The sequence below is a fragment of the Rhamphochromis sp. 'chilingali' genome (genome assembly GCF_963969265.1).
Source record: "Rhamphochromis sp. 'chilingali' genome assembly, chromosome: 3".
In the NCBI taxonomy this organism is placed as follows: domain Eukaryota; kingdom Metazoa; phylum Chordata; class Actinopteri; order Cichliformes; family Cichlidae; genus Rhamphochromis; species Rhamphochromis sp. 'chilingali'.
Window position 1 is genome coordinate 27,354,365 of NC_137931.1, and position 17,291 is coordinate 27,371,655.

General features: G+C 38.7%; 2 protein-coding genes across 2 annotated transcripts; both read right to left on the reverse strand.

Annotated features, from left to right (window-relative positions):
* Nucleotides 1-20: 20 nt before the first annotated feature.
* prozb (protein Z, vitamin K-dependent plasma glycoprotein b) lies at nt 21-5,888 on the reverse strand. Its single transcript, XM_080878218.1, has 8 exons — nt 5,720-5,888; nt 4,223-4,386; nt 3,818-3,842; nt 3,379-3,555; nt 3,129-3,260; nt 2,972-3,042; nt 2,762-2,894; nt 21-1,112 (listed from the first exon to the last, which is right to left on the reverse strand). The coding sequence occupies exons 1-8, from the start codon at nt 5,799-5,801 to the stop codon at nt 271-273; spliced, it is 1,626 nt and encodes a 541-aa protein (XP_080734344.1). The 5' UTR covers nt 5,802-5,888; the 3' UTR covers nt 21-270.
* Nucleotides 5,889-8,606: 2,718 nt separating this feature from the next.
* On the reverse strand, nt 8,607-17,290 carry LOC308394155 (coagulation factor X-like). The gene is made up of 8 exons (XM_080878332.1): nt 17,186-17,290; nt 15,799-15,959; nt 15,526-15,550; nt 14,547-14,678; nt 14,119-14,399; nt 13,810-13,927; nt 12,932-13,119; nt 8,607-9,383 (listed from the first exon to the last, which is right to left on the reverse strand). Exons 1-8 carry the CDS (start codon nt 17,265-17,267, stop codon nt 8,976-8,978), a joined length of 1,395 nt encoding a protein of 464 aa, XP_080734458.1. The 5' UTR covers nt 17,268-17,290; the 3' UTR covers nt 8,607-8,975.
* Nucleotide 17,291: the final 1 nt, after the last annotated feature.

A 17,291-nucleotide genomic window follows, 5' to 3' on the forward strand; every position in this document is an offset into this window, starting at 1 on the left:
TTCAAAAGCATTTTAATTTACACATTTCAAATACAAATATTATTCATGACTTAACGTTTGTGAAGTTCAGCAGCAGAAAGTTTCAATTTTGTGTTTTTGTTGTGACCATTTGGAAAAAAGAAACTGAAAGTAGGACAAGAGACTCATCGCAAAACTGATTTATGTTCAAAGTTTTCAGTCTTTAGGGAGGGCAGCTGTTAATAAGAAGAAAACAAAAAACGTTACAAGTGAACAAGAACAGGTGAATCGGTTTCAGATGGTGGCGATCTGTTAGCGAGCTTCTGGATATTGTCTCACTTGGGGAGTCATGGCTAACTTCTCGATCACCTCCAGCCTCATTCGGATCCAGCTCAGGTAACGAGACAGTTTGCTGAACACCAAACCACCGCCGCTGGCCTCACACTCAGACGGTGATGAGATTAGCAGCCCAGTCAGGAACACTGTGCCTTGCTCTACTGTGGCTACAGGCGACCCTGGCATCAGCCCGCCACATGGCCTGTTGCTGGTTTCTAAATTTGACCTGCTGACCCCATGCGAGGACTCAAAATTCAGAGCTTTTGAAGTGTGGTTGTAGCTTGCTGTTTTATTCAGCAGCCTGAGGTTAGTGTTTTTGTTTTGGGTTTGATTCTGGAGCCTATTCACCGTGCGCCCTTGAAGCCTTCCCTGGACTCCAATCTGGTTCCCTAAAGGTCTGTTTTGATGCCTGTGGCCTCTCTTTGGAATCTCAAGGTGTACATTAGGGTGTCTCTGAGCTCCTGGGCTCTCTTGTGTTTCATTTTGGTACTTTAATGGTTCATTTTGCTTCCTCATGCAGAACATTTTGTTGCTTAGTGGATGTGGGATGTTCAGCTCACGGCGACAATCGTCCAGCGTCATATAGACCAGTTTCTGGTTCTTGCTGATTTCCCAACTCTCTGTAATCCCAGTCCTCCCAGAATGCATCAGGACATTCTCGCTGAAGTCTTTGGTGGGCAAACAGAGGTGGATGAGGCTGGGGCTAAAGGTCATGGAGTCAGCTAGCTCGAGGAGGACGAGGTCATTTTCATGGTGACCTTTATGATAACCGTTGTGAAGGTACATCGCTTTGACGGTGAAGAGCATCCTCTGTTTCTCTGGGAGACAAAGGAAATTAGTTAAGAAATGAATTGATCCACACTGTGGGAAATCAATATTTGGTCCCCTGCTGAATTTGTAACTTTGCTCACTTATCAAGAAAATAATAATTTTGCAATAACTTAATTTTAATGGATAGAGAAAGAACTGCATGATGTAAATGAAAAGTGTAGTGCACACCAGTGCCTTTTACTCAGCAGTGTGCACACAGCGCTCTGCAGCTCAAAAAATGAATTAATAACAGATAAACGTCTCAAAGTACAGCCACAGCCAAAGATTTTTATATGAATGAATGCAGCGGGTATGATGGTTAGAACTTTTGCATCACAGCAAAAAAGTCCTGAGTTCAACTGGCCGGGCCTCTCTGTGTGGAGTTTGTGTGGGGTCTCTCCAAGTACTCCGGGCTCCTCCCACAGACCAAAGACATGCAGCTAGTGGGGTTATGTTAACTGATTATTCAAAATTGCCCACAGGTGTGAATGTTAGTGTGAATGCTTGTGTGGCTCACTGTGTTAGCCCTGCGACAGACTGGCGACCTGTCCAGAGTGTACCCTGCCTTTCGCCCTATGGTAGCTGGGATAGCTGGTAGTCAACCATCAATTTCTGATGGACAGCTTTGGCTTTTGAAACCTTTTGAATCAATTTGTCTTCATCTGATCTGAAATATAGTTTCTAGAGTGAAACAAAGATGTAAAACCTGTCCATACACTGCATTAATTTGTCAGTATGTCAATGGCTTATTCAGGGTTTAATGTGTGTAAGGGCTAGTTCTTCCACTTTTTGGTTTGGGTTTAATATTGTCTTCAGTGATTTGAACATTTGATAGAACTGAATCCATGTTTTTTGTTTTTTTTTTAATTGGGCAAATTGTCTGTGAGCACATCCTGTTTGCAGCCTGAAATATATATACAGTACAAATACTTCCAATACGTTTTTCTGACAATTTTTTACTTTCACTCCCTACAATTTTAACGTCCAACTGATGTGTCAGGAGTTAAAGTGCGATTCTTTTCCCCACACTGAGCCAATTACAACTGATTTTAGGTTTCCCCACCTGGTTAATCTGAGTTTAATCCCTGACCATACTTTCCTTTTAAAGCCACCCTCTGCAATACATGCAACAGAAAATAGAAACATGTATTTTTACATTTTCCTCTGCTGATGTTGCACTTACATTTATTAGAATAAAAATTTAGACTAAAATAAAGTTTTTCTGGCCCTACTGACAATATTTTATTAATACTTTATTAAAGCACATGGTTCAGTGAGCTTTGCACAAAAGAACGCCCTCCAAAAAGCTACTTTTACTTTTTTTCTTAGAGTACATTTCAGAGCCGCCCCTTTTTCACTTTTACTTGATTAAAGAAGCTGAATCAATACTTCTACTTTTACATGAGTATTTTTCAACACTAGTGTTTGTACTTCTACTTAAGTACAGGATGTCTGTTCTTTTGCAAACTCTGACTAACAGAAGCTAATTTAAAAACAGTAAAATTTAAAATGTAATGACGTGACTTTTTTTAGATTTTTATTCTGAATGGATGAGAAATTGATGTCTATACGTCATCCTTTCTATATTTTAATTTAGTAGTAGTTATTATAGTGTTATCATGGTGTGATAACAATAATTGTGATAGCATTTTCTTACCAGCAAGCACATAGAGGTTGGAGGGTTTTGGTTCTGAGTCCTGATAGAGGCAGCGGGCAGAGGTAAGGATGGACCGCTGACCCAGCACCACACCACTGCACAACTTCTGCAGTGTGCTGTTCAGCAGAGACACCTGGTGGCAGTATACAGACAATTTATTTATTATTCTGGTTTTATTTAGACTGACACCACAGTACCAGAGGATCTTACCTGCCAGGGACAGTTACCATGGTGACACGTGGAAAGAGTTTCCTCAGGAAGTCTTCCACAGGGAAACTCGACTGTGGAAACAAAGACAACAATAAAACTTCATCTCACCAGTTTGAACTGGTCTCATAAAGTCTAGTGTTTTTTCGGAGCATCCAACCTTCTGGCAGACAGCTCCGTCCGTCACTGTGCAGCTTGAATCCAGACATGCAGGAGCATCGGAAGGACTCGTAGGTCACTGTGCATAGCTGATGACAAGCAGTCGGACTCTCAGTCGGACACTTAGATATCTCTAAGATAGATTTGGAAAACAAATCATTTTTTTATACGTGATGGTCTGATATTTCTTAATTCCCATTAGTGCATCATGAGGTTTGATCTCCCGTCCTTTTACGGAGGTGTGGCCAGACCTGCTGTTTTGGTTTGCTGTGCTGTGGACGACCTTATAGTCTGTAATGGCTCATCCTGTACTTTCAATTCACAGACTGGACCGTAGTAAGGGGCGTTGCAGGAGCAGGTAAACCCCCGCACATTGTGAGTGCAGTTCCCTCCATTCAGACAGGGACTCTGCAAGCAGTGGTTTCCACCTCCAAAGACCAAAAACAGAAACTGCTAGTGTTTAGTAAACTAATAAATGTTTATATTTTTGCTGTGAAACTATTAAATCAAATATTTACATTTAAAATAATACATTTGATGACAGTAAATCAACAAAAATATTATTAAAATACATTCTAAACACATTTTAATTATCAAACTGCAGTTTCTAGTTGGAAAATAAATGTTTTTTTTTATTTATTTTATTTCATTAATTAATCAAATGTAGTTTAGCTGAAAGTAGATACTCACCAGAGTAAACAGCCCAGAATGTGATCTACACACAAACAAAAAACATTAGAATCCGAGAGGAATTAAGCAATGCTCTTTTTGTTTTGTTTTTTCTCCTTTTTCTATGTATGTTTAAAGATGATCATTAAACTAAATTTTCAAATATGACATAAACAGGCTCTGGATTAAGACGGCAGCTCTGGGTGCATCCCAAGGAGCAATTAAAAAGAAACAGAGAACATCAAATGTAACACAGACATAAAAAAAAATGCAAATCAAAAATGAGTAGGTGGTCTTTTAATGAGCCAGAACCCTAAAGAATCAGAACCTAAAACATATTGTTTTAGTCTGTGTTTACTGGAATCTAAAAGTAAAAACACAGGTGTAGAAATGAGTGCAAAAGCTCCCTTTTTTAATTTAACTAACCGTCCTTCGGGTGTCTTCAAAGTACTCGCGAGCCTCTTCAAAGTTGCACTGCTCCTCGTAGCACTCCCGCTCCAAGTTGCCCTGTAGGATCTCCTCTAAAATGAACGAGTTGGCCCGTTTAGGGCGCAGGAACACGGCGTGAGCCTCAGGAGCTGAACGAAACACTGAAAACACAAGAGCACTGAAAAGGCTGGAGGCTCCGATATGTTAGGTTACCGTGTCATAAATAATAAGGTGTCTGTTGCTGAAACAAAAAACAGTAACATTAAGAGGAAAACAAATAAATGATTTAGAAACTACGTGATGATTATGGATGTCATAGTTAATTTGCCCAATTTTGTCAGTTATTATGTGTTGGTATTCTTCTGTATTATGATTTATGTTCTGATTCTTTAGTTGTGCCGTTTTGACTATTATTATAGGTGTTGTTCAGTGTCAAGTTTGCATCTTGGTGATTTGTTTCTTGTTTCCTGTTTTACTTTGAAGGTCCACGTCTTATGTGCAGTGAGTCTAGTTGTGCTTCCCCCTGTCTCGTTAGGCCTAATTTCTCCCAGCTGTGTCTCCCTCCTGTTTCCTGTTTTGTGATTACTCCTCTGTGTATATAGGTCCTGTGTTTTCCTTTGCTCTCTGTTGTGCTGTACCCTCAGATTTGCCTGTGTTCTAGTTATAGCTTTCACGGTTTGGCTTCTGTTTCATGCCAGCAACAAAGCTGAGGTTTTTGTGTTTGCCATTTTGTTTCCACGAGTCCTGCTCTTGGGTCCTCATCCCTGCCTGCCGCACACAGAGCCCTGGCAGTCTCAGCTTCTTTAGCTGAGGGTAAAACAGTTTGATGAGCATAAAAGTTGATGGAAATGTGATTTCCAAAGGCTATTACATGTAGACTTCAGCTAATAACTAATAGAGTTTCAGGGGAGAACAAAAAATAAGAAAATCGTCAGGTCATGTCCGTAAGAAATAGGAAAAACGTCATGCATCTGAATATGAATAGTGTGCCAGAATCAGTCAGGGTTTGGCCTTCCCAGAGCCCGGACCTCAACATTATTGAAGCAGTGTGGGACCATGTTGACAGAGAACAGAGCAAAAGGCAGAAACATCCAAAGTAGAGCTTTTAATGTCCTTTGAGAAAACTGGAGAACTATTCCTGAAGATGACTTAAAGGAAAGACAAGAAAGCTGCCGAAGAGAGTTCAGACTGTGCTGAAGAATGAATGTTCTTGTTATAATTGTAAAAGTCACAATATTAATGGATTCTTTTATATTATTTAAGGTAGTACCTATATTCTATATTTTTAACCATTAAGTAACCAAAGTTATAATAATAATGTAGCAAGCTGTCATTGTGACACGATTAGAGCTAATTGTGTCATGACTGTACTGACAGTAAAAATGTTGTTAAATTCTGTGCCAACTTGGAGTATTTTTATACCACTTGAATGTTTTTGTCAATCAACTAAGGAACAACAATAACACAGCAACAGGTCAAAGGTCACTCTCTTACCTTTTCCTTGACTGGAGACCTGAAGGAAACATTGAAGAAGGCAGAACAGGAGGAGAGACGCTGACATGATGCTGACCGCCATGACACTGACTGCACTGCTGACACACACACACACACAAACACACACGTCTGCACACACATATATACACACTCACAACAGCAGTACAAACCTCACAGAAATTGTATCATGTTTTTAACAGTCTGTTAAACGGAGTTCATTTATATCTGTCCTGAAATAAACTAAGATGTCAGTCTGGTCCCAGGTCATTTTACTGGTGTGCTTTTTTATGTACAGATAAATATCCAGTCATTATAAAACTATTTGTTTTTTTTATTCACATGATTCTCTAAAGAGTTAAAAGACAGCACAAGTTTCACTAAACGCTCTGTTCTTGACGTGGACTCTGGCCTTTCTGTTCAAACCACACAAAACAAACTAAAGGTCCGACCTCTGAACGATCAACAGGTCTGTTTGCCTGAGGTAAACGAGGATAGATTTCATCACAAATGTTTATCATCTAGTATATCTGGTACATCTGGTAATAAGTTTATAAGGGTTACAACTTAAAATTTTATTCAAGAAAATAACAGTTTTCCTCAGCAAAAACACCAATGTTATCGAAAATAAACTAGCTTTTTATGACATTTGCAACTTCATTTTCCTCCAGCAGAGTCACTGGAGAGATCTTTAAATTTCTATTTAGGACATAACAGTTAAGTTTAAGCAATTTGATCTTGTTACTTACCATCTAGTAATGCTTGTTTTGTTAGAGTAGTGATTACTTGAAACGTAAAAACATGTATCAGTTCAATTCTGTTTATCTTTATAGTGCAAAATCCCAACAGTTATCGCAAGGCACTAGTAAGGTAAAGACCAGACCCTACAATAACACAGAGAAAACCCAACATTTCAAAAGCCTCCTTTAAGCAAACACTTGGCAACAGTGGAAAGGAAAAACTCTCTTTTAACAGGAGGAAAACATCTGTTTAACCAGTTGGGCATGAGAGGAGGGAGACAGAACAAAAAGAAACACTAAGGTAGAAAGCCAGAGTTTAAGAATAACTAATGATTAAATGCAAAGTGTATAATGTGCAAAATGAGTGAAAATGATGAGTGAAGAAAAAATAGTGCATCATAGGAAGCCCCCAGCTCACTCAGGGTCACCCGATCCAACCATAACCTTCGTCAAATACTAAAGTTTTAAGCCTAATCTTTAAAATAGAGATAGTGTCTGTCTCCTGAATCCAAACTGGAAGCTGTTCCACGGAAGAGGGGCCTAAAAACTGAAGACCCTGCCTCCATTTATATTTTTAAATATCCCAGGGACCACAAGTAAGCATGCAGTCTGCTATCTAGGTGCTTTAATGGAGTGATAGGGTGCTATGAGGTAATTAAGATAAGATGGGGCCTGAACTGATGAGCTAGTTCTCCAAAAGTTGATTCTGGTCATCTGGATGTATTTTCAGTGGAAAAACCATTTCATCACTCATCCAAGTGACTTCTTCAGTCTCAGCTGACTGCAGGCTGAAATCACAGCATTGTAAGATGGCAAAAGATGTACCCTTAGGCCCCCTCCTCGATTCAGAGATAGTCTTTCCCTTTTCTTTCGCCATCTTACAATGCTGTGATTGCAGCCATTCCCCAACTCTCTGTGAATGGTACTCATGGCCATTGATCAGTGGGCTTTGATCAGTGGTTGTTGATCAATGGTCATGAGAATTTGTATAATTATGATGAAGGAACTAACCTCCCAGCTCATTGTTCTCTCACTGGTTCTCTCATTATGCAAATGTACTGTTTATAAGATTTGGGGAAACCTGTAGTCAGCTGAGACTGAAGAAGTCACTTGGATGAGTGACAAAACGTTTCTCCTACTGAAAACACTACATCCAGATCAACAGAATCAACTTTTGGAAATTTACTTACCTGGATGATTGAGCATGGATCAAGATGATCAGCTAGTTTTTCAGCATTACTCTGAGACACGATGTTTTTAATTTTAGAGATGTTGCGCAAATGAAAGAAAGCAGCCCGACATTTTTGTTCAATATGCGCTTTTAAGAACATATTCTGATCAAAAACAACTCCAAGATTCCTCACAGTGTAACTGGAGGCCAAGGTAATTCCATTCAGAGTAAGTATCTGAGGACATATCATATTTCTAATATTTATACAGTTACCTCAGTTTCATTTGAATTTAGAAGCAGAAAAATGAGGTCATTCAGTAACTAATTTTTGTGTGTTATCTGGCTTCGTGGATAGTTGAGTATCATCTGCATAACAGTGAAAATGTATGCTATGCCTTCTAATGATATTTCCTAAGAGGGAGCATGTATAATGTGAAAAGAACTGGTTCTACCACGGAACCCTGTGGAACTCCATAATTATCCTCAGTGTGTTAAGAGGACTCTTCATTTACATGAAAAAAAAATGAATGAGATGAGTCCACTGTCAGAGGCCATAGAGTTTTGTAACAAGTCACCAAAGCTGTTTCTTTACTCTGAAACCTGACCGAAACTCTTCAGATAAACTCTTTCTCTACAGAAGATTTTTTGTGCTGTTTTATAACAAGTCTTTCAAGATGTTTGGAGATGAAAGGAAGGTTGGAAAATAGCCCATAATTATGTAGGACAGCCAGATCTTTTTTGTTTGCTTTACTCAGAAAAACAAAAAGAAACAAAAAGTGTGATTTTAAGAGGACATCACACTTCAAACTATTGCTATATTATTGTTACATTGCTGGAAGTTTTTTCAAATTCAGCTCAAAAGCTCATTTCTGTCAGCAACTCATAAAGAATACATGGACACAGACATGCTTTCCATTCTCACTTTAATCATACTGACCAACAAAATTATTAAATCAAGTTTCAGTGGATATGGCATGTTAGTGACAGTTTGTCCCTTTAATGGAATCAGTCTGAACAGAAAGAGTTAAACAGGAATCTGTGAAAAAACTGGAACATCAAACGGAGATCAAGACCATACAAAGCCAAAAGTGAGGGAAGGTTGGACAGAAATTCATCTCAAGTCATGAATTTGAAACAAAAACAAAATATTGATGATACATAAACCAAATTAAAAATATAAAAGTTCCAGGAGTAGTACCCTGAGGAACCTCATAAACAATTATTGACTCTAATTCTCTCTGTCACAGGTGGGACTTGTAGCTCTTTTCTTACAAGGATAAACATTGTTTCTCTGAAGGGATTACATGAGAGGCATAACTGTGAGTGTTGGTGGATGTTTACACATGTTTTACAGATAAAGCCTTTTTATTGCAAGATGCTGACTGCTGCCATTTGTGCCACTGTGCACCAGCTTCTTGATACCCTCATGGATCCATCGAATGTACCTGGACACCTGGGTGTAGAAGTTATACTTGCCCTTGCGTTCGCAGCCTTCGCCCCAACTCACAATGCCAGTGATGAAGTGGGTGTCATTATAACGTGTGATGTGTGGCCCACCACCATCACCTTGGCAAGCATCCCTAGATTTGTAGCCAGCACAGAACATGCCATTAGTGACTAGAAACCGAGTGGAATTGATGCAGGTTTGACGGTCCACATGGGTTACAATGAGGCGCTTCATGATCATGGATGGAATCTGAGCCTCCCCAAGACGTCCAAAACCACTGACCACAGCTACTGGCTCCCGCATCAGGACCTGAGATTAAAGGTAACAAATTTATCCAGAGTGGCAGCTGTCTGTTTCTGATCCTGCATTTCTTTTATTTTGTCGTGTAAACATGGCATAACTACAGCTATGTAGTAACTACAGGTCTTCAACTGGAGTAGACACCCAGATAATTAAATGTTTAAGCTTAATTTGTGGAAAACACAAAGGCCTTCTTTTAAGGTAGATAAAATAGAGCGACTGCTCTAGCTTGTGGGAAAGTCAACCCTCAAAGTATTTGACCATTGGCCAAGAAGAAATCAGATTTAGGAACCAACTACTTACAGATGTGGGATTTGCACTGTAGCATTTAAAGATTCTGTGGTGTTTCAAAGGTGCAACATACAATAAATGACATGTTTATATTCAACTGTTTGCCCGTCCCTGATTTTTTTTTTTTATTGTTGGATCTTGTGTAGCACTTCTTGTGAGGGTGATATATAAACTAAATTTTACTTACTGACTTTTTTTTTAAAACCTTCTTGCACATTTGTCACATTCACATGTTTTAGATCATCAAGCAAATGTTAATATTAGTCAGATAGTTTTTAAATGATGATTTCATTTAAGAGAGTAGAAAAAAGCTATCCCAACCAATCTGACTCCCAAATGAATAACTGGATGTTCCATCCTTGGCAGCAAGAACTGTGAACAAACATTTGTGAAAAATGACAAAGGAGTTTTTCATATCACTGTGGAGAAATATTGTGTCACTCTTCTTTGCAGAATGGTTTTCAATCGCAAAGACTCAATTTATCTCAGATCTGGTGTCCACAATTACCCACAAGAATTAAAAAAAAAAAAAAAAGGTTTTTAACCCTTTCATGCATAGTGGTCACTACAGCGGACAACTATTCAAAGGCTGTTTTCTTGCATTTGTGTCAGTGTTCATGGTATACTTGCACTTAAAACATTACATTGGACACTGATGTGTCACTCCATACCCTGCCACCCACTGGTCCCTTAATGTTACTATAGATGTATGACGTGTTTCACTGAAATCATTGTTATTTAACCCTGTCATGCATGAATTATGACAACTTTGATCAGGATTTTTTTCTCAAGTGTTTTTATTCATCTTTTCATGGCTAAAGATAAATACTTAAGAAAAAAAAATCCAGATTGCGCTTGTCATAATTAATGCATGAAAGGTTAATCATGTTATCAGTCCATGTATAATGCTGGAGCAGTACCTGCACTAAGTATGTGTGATGATTTTGGGGGCATTTTTTACTGACAAAGTTTCAGCCATTAAGTCTTGTCTTGTTATCTATTGCCTCAGACCACGTTGTTCCTCTGACAAACTTTGATAAATTAACATTAGAAGCAATCTGAGCACTCCACCCTTTACATTGATGGGAAGGAGGTAGAAAGGGTAGAAAGGTTTACCCAATTACCCCAGAGACTGCTAGTAAACTACTACCGCTCCACCATCTAGAGCCTTCTGACCTACTGCTGTACACGCTGGTTTAACTGCTGTACTGTGGGGGACAAGAGGAAACTGCAGCGGCCGGCGGGTGGTGAGGGCAGCAGAGCAGGCAATTGGCACTTCACTAACCCCCCTCAGGGAAAATTATACTGGCAGATTTCAGTAGAAATCCAGTATCATCATCAAGGACTCCTCGCACCCTGGACACAGTGTTACTGTGCAGATACTTACGTTATTGCGTATTACACACATTCACTGAGTAGGTGCCCTTAAACTTACGTCTATTTATATCTTCTTCTCATATCCTAAAACAATCTCAATGTAAATCTACATGATGCAGAGATAACACAAACTGTGTTTCATCGTCTTGTAACAGCAGAGGTGTGGACTCGAGTCACATGACTTGGACTCGAGTCAGACTCGAGTCATTAATTTTATGACTTTAGACTTGACTTGAAAAAATGTTCTAAGACTTGTGACTTGACTTGGACTTTTACACCAATGACCTGGGACTTGAATTGGACTTGAACCGGTTTACTTGAAAAGACTTGATATTTTACCCCAAATATAAAATTTAACATGCATATTATATAGAGATTGAAAATGTGACGTCATTCAGGGGTAGAACCGCAAAGGATTCTGGGAACTCGTGGCAAGCGGTACTAGCGCACGCAGGCTTTCAATTAAAATCAGTTATACAGCGATAAAAAGAAACACAAAAATGGCAAGAAGCTGTTGTATTATTAACTGCAATAGCCGGTCGCATGACAGCCACGGGAAGCCGACGGGTAAAGAGATCGGTTGTTATCGGATTACGTCGTTGAAGAGAAATTGTTCGAGCCATGTTTCCGAAGTAACAAAGAGGCGACGGGTGGCCTGGATTGCAGCCATTCAAAGATCAAATATAACGTCCCAGAACACTCCAGCTCACAGGTTAGTCTGCTCCAAGCATTTACACAAAGGTCAGTGTTTTTTAGTAGTTAATACGTCATTTTCACAACATAATTGGTGATATAGGTTACAAGCAAGTCTGGCGCTGAACAAAAATTGTCGCGCTATGCTCCTTTATTTATTGTGCATAAATAGTGAATTGTCCTGACACAATATTGCGTTTCGCTTCTGTTATTATGGTACATTGACAAAAACATATACTTTTATTCACAGGATAAAACAGGTTTTTTGTATCACTAATTGCCCAGTACGATTACAGCATACAGTATTATTGTCACTGCTACATTTCTGTGATGCTACCAGAAATTATTTCCACTACTAATTAATTACCGTTGAGCTCAAAGGTCCTATTAATAAACGGTTAAGGAATGTATATTTATGACGACGATTTGTGAGACTGGTAAACTTATGATACGTACGATGGTCTTTCGTTCGACACGGTGCGTTTCAAGGTCCTGTACCCATCCGGCGGTAAACTGTACCTGGGCTTGTTGCAGTGACCGGAAGTTACTAAACTTCATGAGTGTATGCACTCACTCCAAGAACCGTATGATTATAAATATGCATATAAATATGCTAAGATGAGATAGCTGACTTCATCTAACTAGCAAATGTTGTCCAGGCTATGTTGGTGATACAGTTTTTTTTTAATGTGTATGATATTTTTGTCATGCGATTTTAAAGCCGGTCCTATAACCGCATCCAAGAATAACATGCAGCTTATCTCAGAACTGTCGGTGAAAATTATTCTTGGAGCTAGGTTTAATTGAGCTGCATTTTAAAGAGGTGCAATTTCACAATTTGTGTATATTTTCTAAGTTCACTATTTTGTCATGTGTTGAGAAAAACACAGATTTTAAAATTACATGGTCTAATATTTACATTTAGCATAACTGCAACATTATTTTTTCGTTTGTTTTTTTTAAAGACTCGAAAGGACTTGAAATTCAAAGTTTCAGACTTGTGACTTGACTCGGACTTTTACACCAGTGACTTGAGACTCGACTCTGACTTGCCTGACATTACTTGAGACTTGACTTGAGACTTGAGGATAAAGACTTGAGACTTACTTGAGACTTGCAAAACAATGACTTGGTCCCACCTCTGTGTAACAGTGACAATAAAGATCTATTCTATTGACACTAGCTTAAAGTTTCACCTTTTTGGCAAAGTCTTGCTCAGGAATGCAGACTGGCAGGATGAACCTCGTGAACTTGATAGGTGTAGCCAGTTTGATGAGTGCAATGTCATTATCGTAGGTTTGCTCATTGTAGTTTCTGTGGGCGAGGACTGCTTCCACTTTGTGGTCAACTTCAGTACCTTCATTCACTGACCTGTCAAACTCACCTGAGTGCAGAGAAACAAACAAAACACTTTAATTACAACAGTCAAAACAAAAATGAATACATATATGACACCTACAAATCTGTGGTCACATCTGTAATCTGTTTTTCCGAATTTACTGATGTAATAGGACTTGTTTTATTGCAGTCTGGCACTGATTTTTAGTTGGGGCTATGGAGCTGTTATTGCATGATTTTGCCAGAAGGGGGACGTAGCATTGAGTGCGATAGGCTGCTGCAATGCTCCCATACTTCAGACAAGGAAAATTCTCCAGACAGAAAAGCCGATATCATAAAGCATGTAATAGACGCGCCAGTCCATCGTGTCCAGCCTGGTTCTGCCAGAAGTTTCTTCCTGTTAAAAGGGAGTTTTTCCTTCTCAGTGTCGCCAAAGTGCTTGCTCAGGGGGTCATATGATTGTTGGGTTTTTCTATGTATGCATTATTGTAGGGTCTGCCTTACAATATAAAGCGTCTTGAGGTGACTGTTGTTGTGATTTGGCGCTGCATAAATAAACTTGAATTGAATTGGACCTGTGCCAAAGAAATTACAGAAAATATTTATATAAAAGATTTATAAATTCTTATTAGGCAGACAGTCATCATTAAAATAAAACTTAAGCAGGTATTTTTGAATCTGAATGTGATGACCTAGAATTGTATGTGAAGGTTTGTAATTGGCTCATCAGACCTACCGAGCCTGACGTTGAAGTCATCTGACTGGTTTACACAGCTGGCAGCTGTCAGGATGATGTTTTCATTGAGTATTGTTCCTCCACAAAGAACTATTTCATTTTCATTGAAAAGGAGGGCCTAAGATATGAAAACAAACCATGCAAAATGAGACTGTTAAACCTGTCCAGAGTTGGAAGATGTGTGAGGATGACAAGCAATTCTATGAACTCTGTTAAAAAACAAAAAACTCACTTGAGAGTGATAGTCTGTATCTGATCAATGTTTTTAATGCAGCTTCATGTTGTGGGTATGTTCATGTGTGTCTCTACCTGCCATGGACATTCTCCTGGTGGGCAATACCCTGACTGGCGATATGACTCATCTTCTATTTCAGACTCAATCAGACTTTCCAAAGTTGTCCAGGTCTTTGCTGGAATTTGGGTTCTGTTTTCAGCCACTAAATCGGACATTAAATCAGCATCCTGGATCGGCTCTGTGGAGTTTACACTGGTGTTAAGTGCAGTTATATTCCCCTCCATTGTTTTTGTCTGATGGTCCCTCAAAACTGTCTGCAGCCCTTTGGGGAGGATGAAACCACATCTGATGGTCTCTGCAAGAGTTTTATATAAATTAGACGTTGGATTTTGTCACCAGAAAGTTTAGTTTCACTTTTTATAGTTTCTAATGTCTGATCTGTGATGTATTTCACTGCTCTGCTATCAGAGTAAAAGACCAGGTAGATTCTTAAGACTCTCACCATTGAAATGGCAGGATTTTTTATCAGATGCCAGGAAGTACCCATCAGCACAGGAGCACTGAACACTTCCCTGGATCACATTGCAGAAATGTTCACAGCCGCCATTTTTGTTCTTACAGAGCTGAGGAAGAACTGCAAATACACAGACACTGTTAGGATTCTGCACTCCTCCTTGTGTGTGGCAGTTAAAGTGTTAACAATTCAGAGAGACTGTAGTTATGCTTAGCATCTGAACAAGCACCACATCACCAGTATCCCAGCTAGGATTAATCCTAGATACATATCTCTTTTCATGTACAATTTTCACCTATTTGAAAAACGTTACTGTGATTTCTGTCCAGTTTTGAAGACAGTTGGAGAAACTATACCAGAGCAAGGCTCTAGGCCCAGATAACATCAGCCCCAGTATTCTGAGGACCTGTGGTAGCTAAGTGTGTTACCGAGTCAAATTTATAACCTGAGACTGAAGCAGCAGGAAACAAATCCCATGTGATTCCTGTACTGAAGGAGCTTGTACTCTTTGTTATTGTGGGTCCTTTACCTTACAATATAAAGTGCATTGAGGCAACTGATGTTGCTATTTGGTACTATATGAATTGAAAGAAAAAAAGAAAAATTGGTACTGTCAGAGCTATCATGAAGGTAAGACTAGTCTAAACATCTGTTGACCCTCTGCAGTTTGTATACAGATCCAGTCAGATTGTCTGTCTGGTTGACGCTATCTACGCAAGTATTAATTGTATAAATGATGACTGTTACATGCGTATATTTGTTGTTTAAAATCCACGTTTTATAATTTAGTAATTAAATTACTTGGAACAAACAAAACTCTGGAGTTTACCACTTGGAAAGCCTATCGTTTTAGTTTAGTTTTAGGTTTGTTTTTCTTCATTTCTTTTCATTTGGCTTCTTATTTTTCTTTTCATTAATTAAGCAGATGTAGCTGAACATATAGTAGCTAATGTGAAATAAAACTCACCAGAGTAAACAGCCCAGAAGGTTTTCTACACACAAAAAAACAACAGTTAGAATTCAGGAGTCATTAAACAGGACTCTTTATTGTTTTTTCTGGGGTTTTTTCTAACATTTAAATGTAAAAAAAAAAAAAAACTAATCTAATAACAAACATAAAAGCTCAGACTTGAGTCTGCAACTGAATTTCTAACTGTGTATCACGCACTCTAGTGGAATCTAAGAATGAAAATGCAGGTGTAGAAATGAGCTGAGTAGCTCCTTTTTAAATTTAACCAACTGTCTTCTGGGTGTCTTCAAAGTACTCGCGAGCCTCTTCAAAGTCGCACTGTTCCTCGTAGCACTCCCGCTCCAGGTTCCCCTGTCTGAACTCTTCCATAAATGTATTGGCCCGTTTGGGCCGCAGGAACACGGTGTTGGCCTCGGGAGCTGAACGAAACACTAAAAACACAAAAGTGTGAATTTACAGGTTGTTTCCTGTGGCACATTTAGTCACAACTGGAAGAACTGAGCAACTGAAAAACTGGAGGCTCTGCCATGTTAGGTTAACACATAATGAATAACTAAAACTAACTGAAGTGTTAAAAAGTTAACAGAGGATAAAAAAATTAAATAATCAGTCATTTAATTTCTACTGGTGCTTTGACAGCTTTGATTATAGCTGTTATATATTCATTTTTGTCTACAGTACTTTTTCAAAAATCTTAAGCCACGCCTCTGCTTACCCACCAATGGCTCTGTCCTCCACTGCAAGATAACAATCTGCAACTCACCTTGACCTGTGCGGTCCCCAGTCATCCTCCTAGCCTCCCCATGGTATCATACAAACTCTAATAAAAGACTTAAAGCAAACCATTCCCTTTGGTCCAAGTTTGGCTTTTGCTCTTGAGACAGTTTATCAACAGTTGCACTGTTTAGTGGCATGACATGATCTATAGAAAATGCCAAAGATAACACAGTTTGACAGACATAAAATAGTATTATAGCACCAATGAGGTGATTCCCAAACAGCTATTAGCTCTTCAAATGTATTCTTAAAAAATGAAGACTGAACAGTGAAGGCCCAAATAAGATGTGGCAAATTTTAAAGAAATTACAAGAAAGCTGCCCAAGAGAGTTCAGACTGTGCTGAAGAATTTTACAATTCATAAAACGTGTGTTTGCACATGTAAATAAATTTGCTTACAAAGTGTAAAGAAATGAGCGGAAGTCTTTTTTGCACATTAGTGTACAAATTCATGAAGTCACTGTTTAAATGTGATTTGAATTAAGAAGATTAGACGTCATGATGTTAATGGATTAATTTATACTTTTAGTATAATTTAAATAAAATTTAATAATTGAATTTAATAACTATTTAATCATTATGTTTAAGGCTGCATTGGAGGTTACAATTTTTGTGTGTAATATTTTACTTAGCCATCCCCATTGTTTGTTTGTTTTTAACCACTAAGTTACTATAGAGATAATGATGCTATTTTGACACTGACTAAATATTGTCTGTTTGTTATAACCTATAACATTGGACACACAGCAATTTTTCTAATTATCACTACTGTAGTAACAGTAGCTGTAGTAACAGCAGGTTTTTATGCCACTTGAATATTTTTGTCAGTCAACTAAGGAACAACAATAACACAGCAACAGGTCAAAGGTCACTCTCTTACCTTTTCCTTGACTGAAGACCTGAAGGAAACATTGAAGAAGGCAGAACAGGAGAAGAGACGCAGACATGATGCTGACCGCCATGACACTGACTGCACTGCTGACACA

What these genes read in the sequence shown, in the direction of transcription:
- prozb (XM_080878218.1), bottom strand. Translation starts at nt 5,801, where the DNA reads ATGGCGGTCAGCATCATGTCAGCGTCTCTCCTCCTGTTCTGCCTTCTT. An exon ending in TTGAAGACACCCGAAGGACG is followed by an intron (nt 3,843 to 4,222) that starts GTTAGTTAAATT and finishes GTTTGTGTGTAG; the next exon opens with ATCACATTCTGGGCTGTTTA. An exon ending in ATTCTGGGCTGTTTACTCTG is followed by an intron (nt 3,556 to 3,817) that starts GTGAGTATCTAC and finishes TGGTCTTTGGAG; the next exon opens with GTGGAAACCACTGCTTGCAG.
- LOC308394155 (XM_080878332.1), bottom strand. Translation starts at nt 17,267, where the DNA reads ATGGCGGTCAGCATCATGTCTGCGTCTCTTCTCCTGTTCTGCCTTCTT. An exon ending in TTGAAGACACCCAGAAGACA is followed by an intron (nt 15,551 to 15,798) that starts GTTGGTTAAATT and finishes TTTTGTGTGTAG; the next exon opens with AAAACCTTCTGGGCTGTTTA. An exon ending in TGACTTCAACGTCAGGCTCG is followed by an intron (nt 13,120 to 13,809) that starts GTAGGTCTGATG and finishes CTCTGCACTCAG; the next exon opens with GTGAGTTTGACAGGTCAGTG.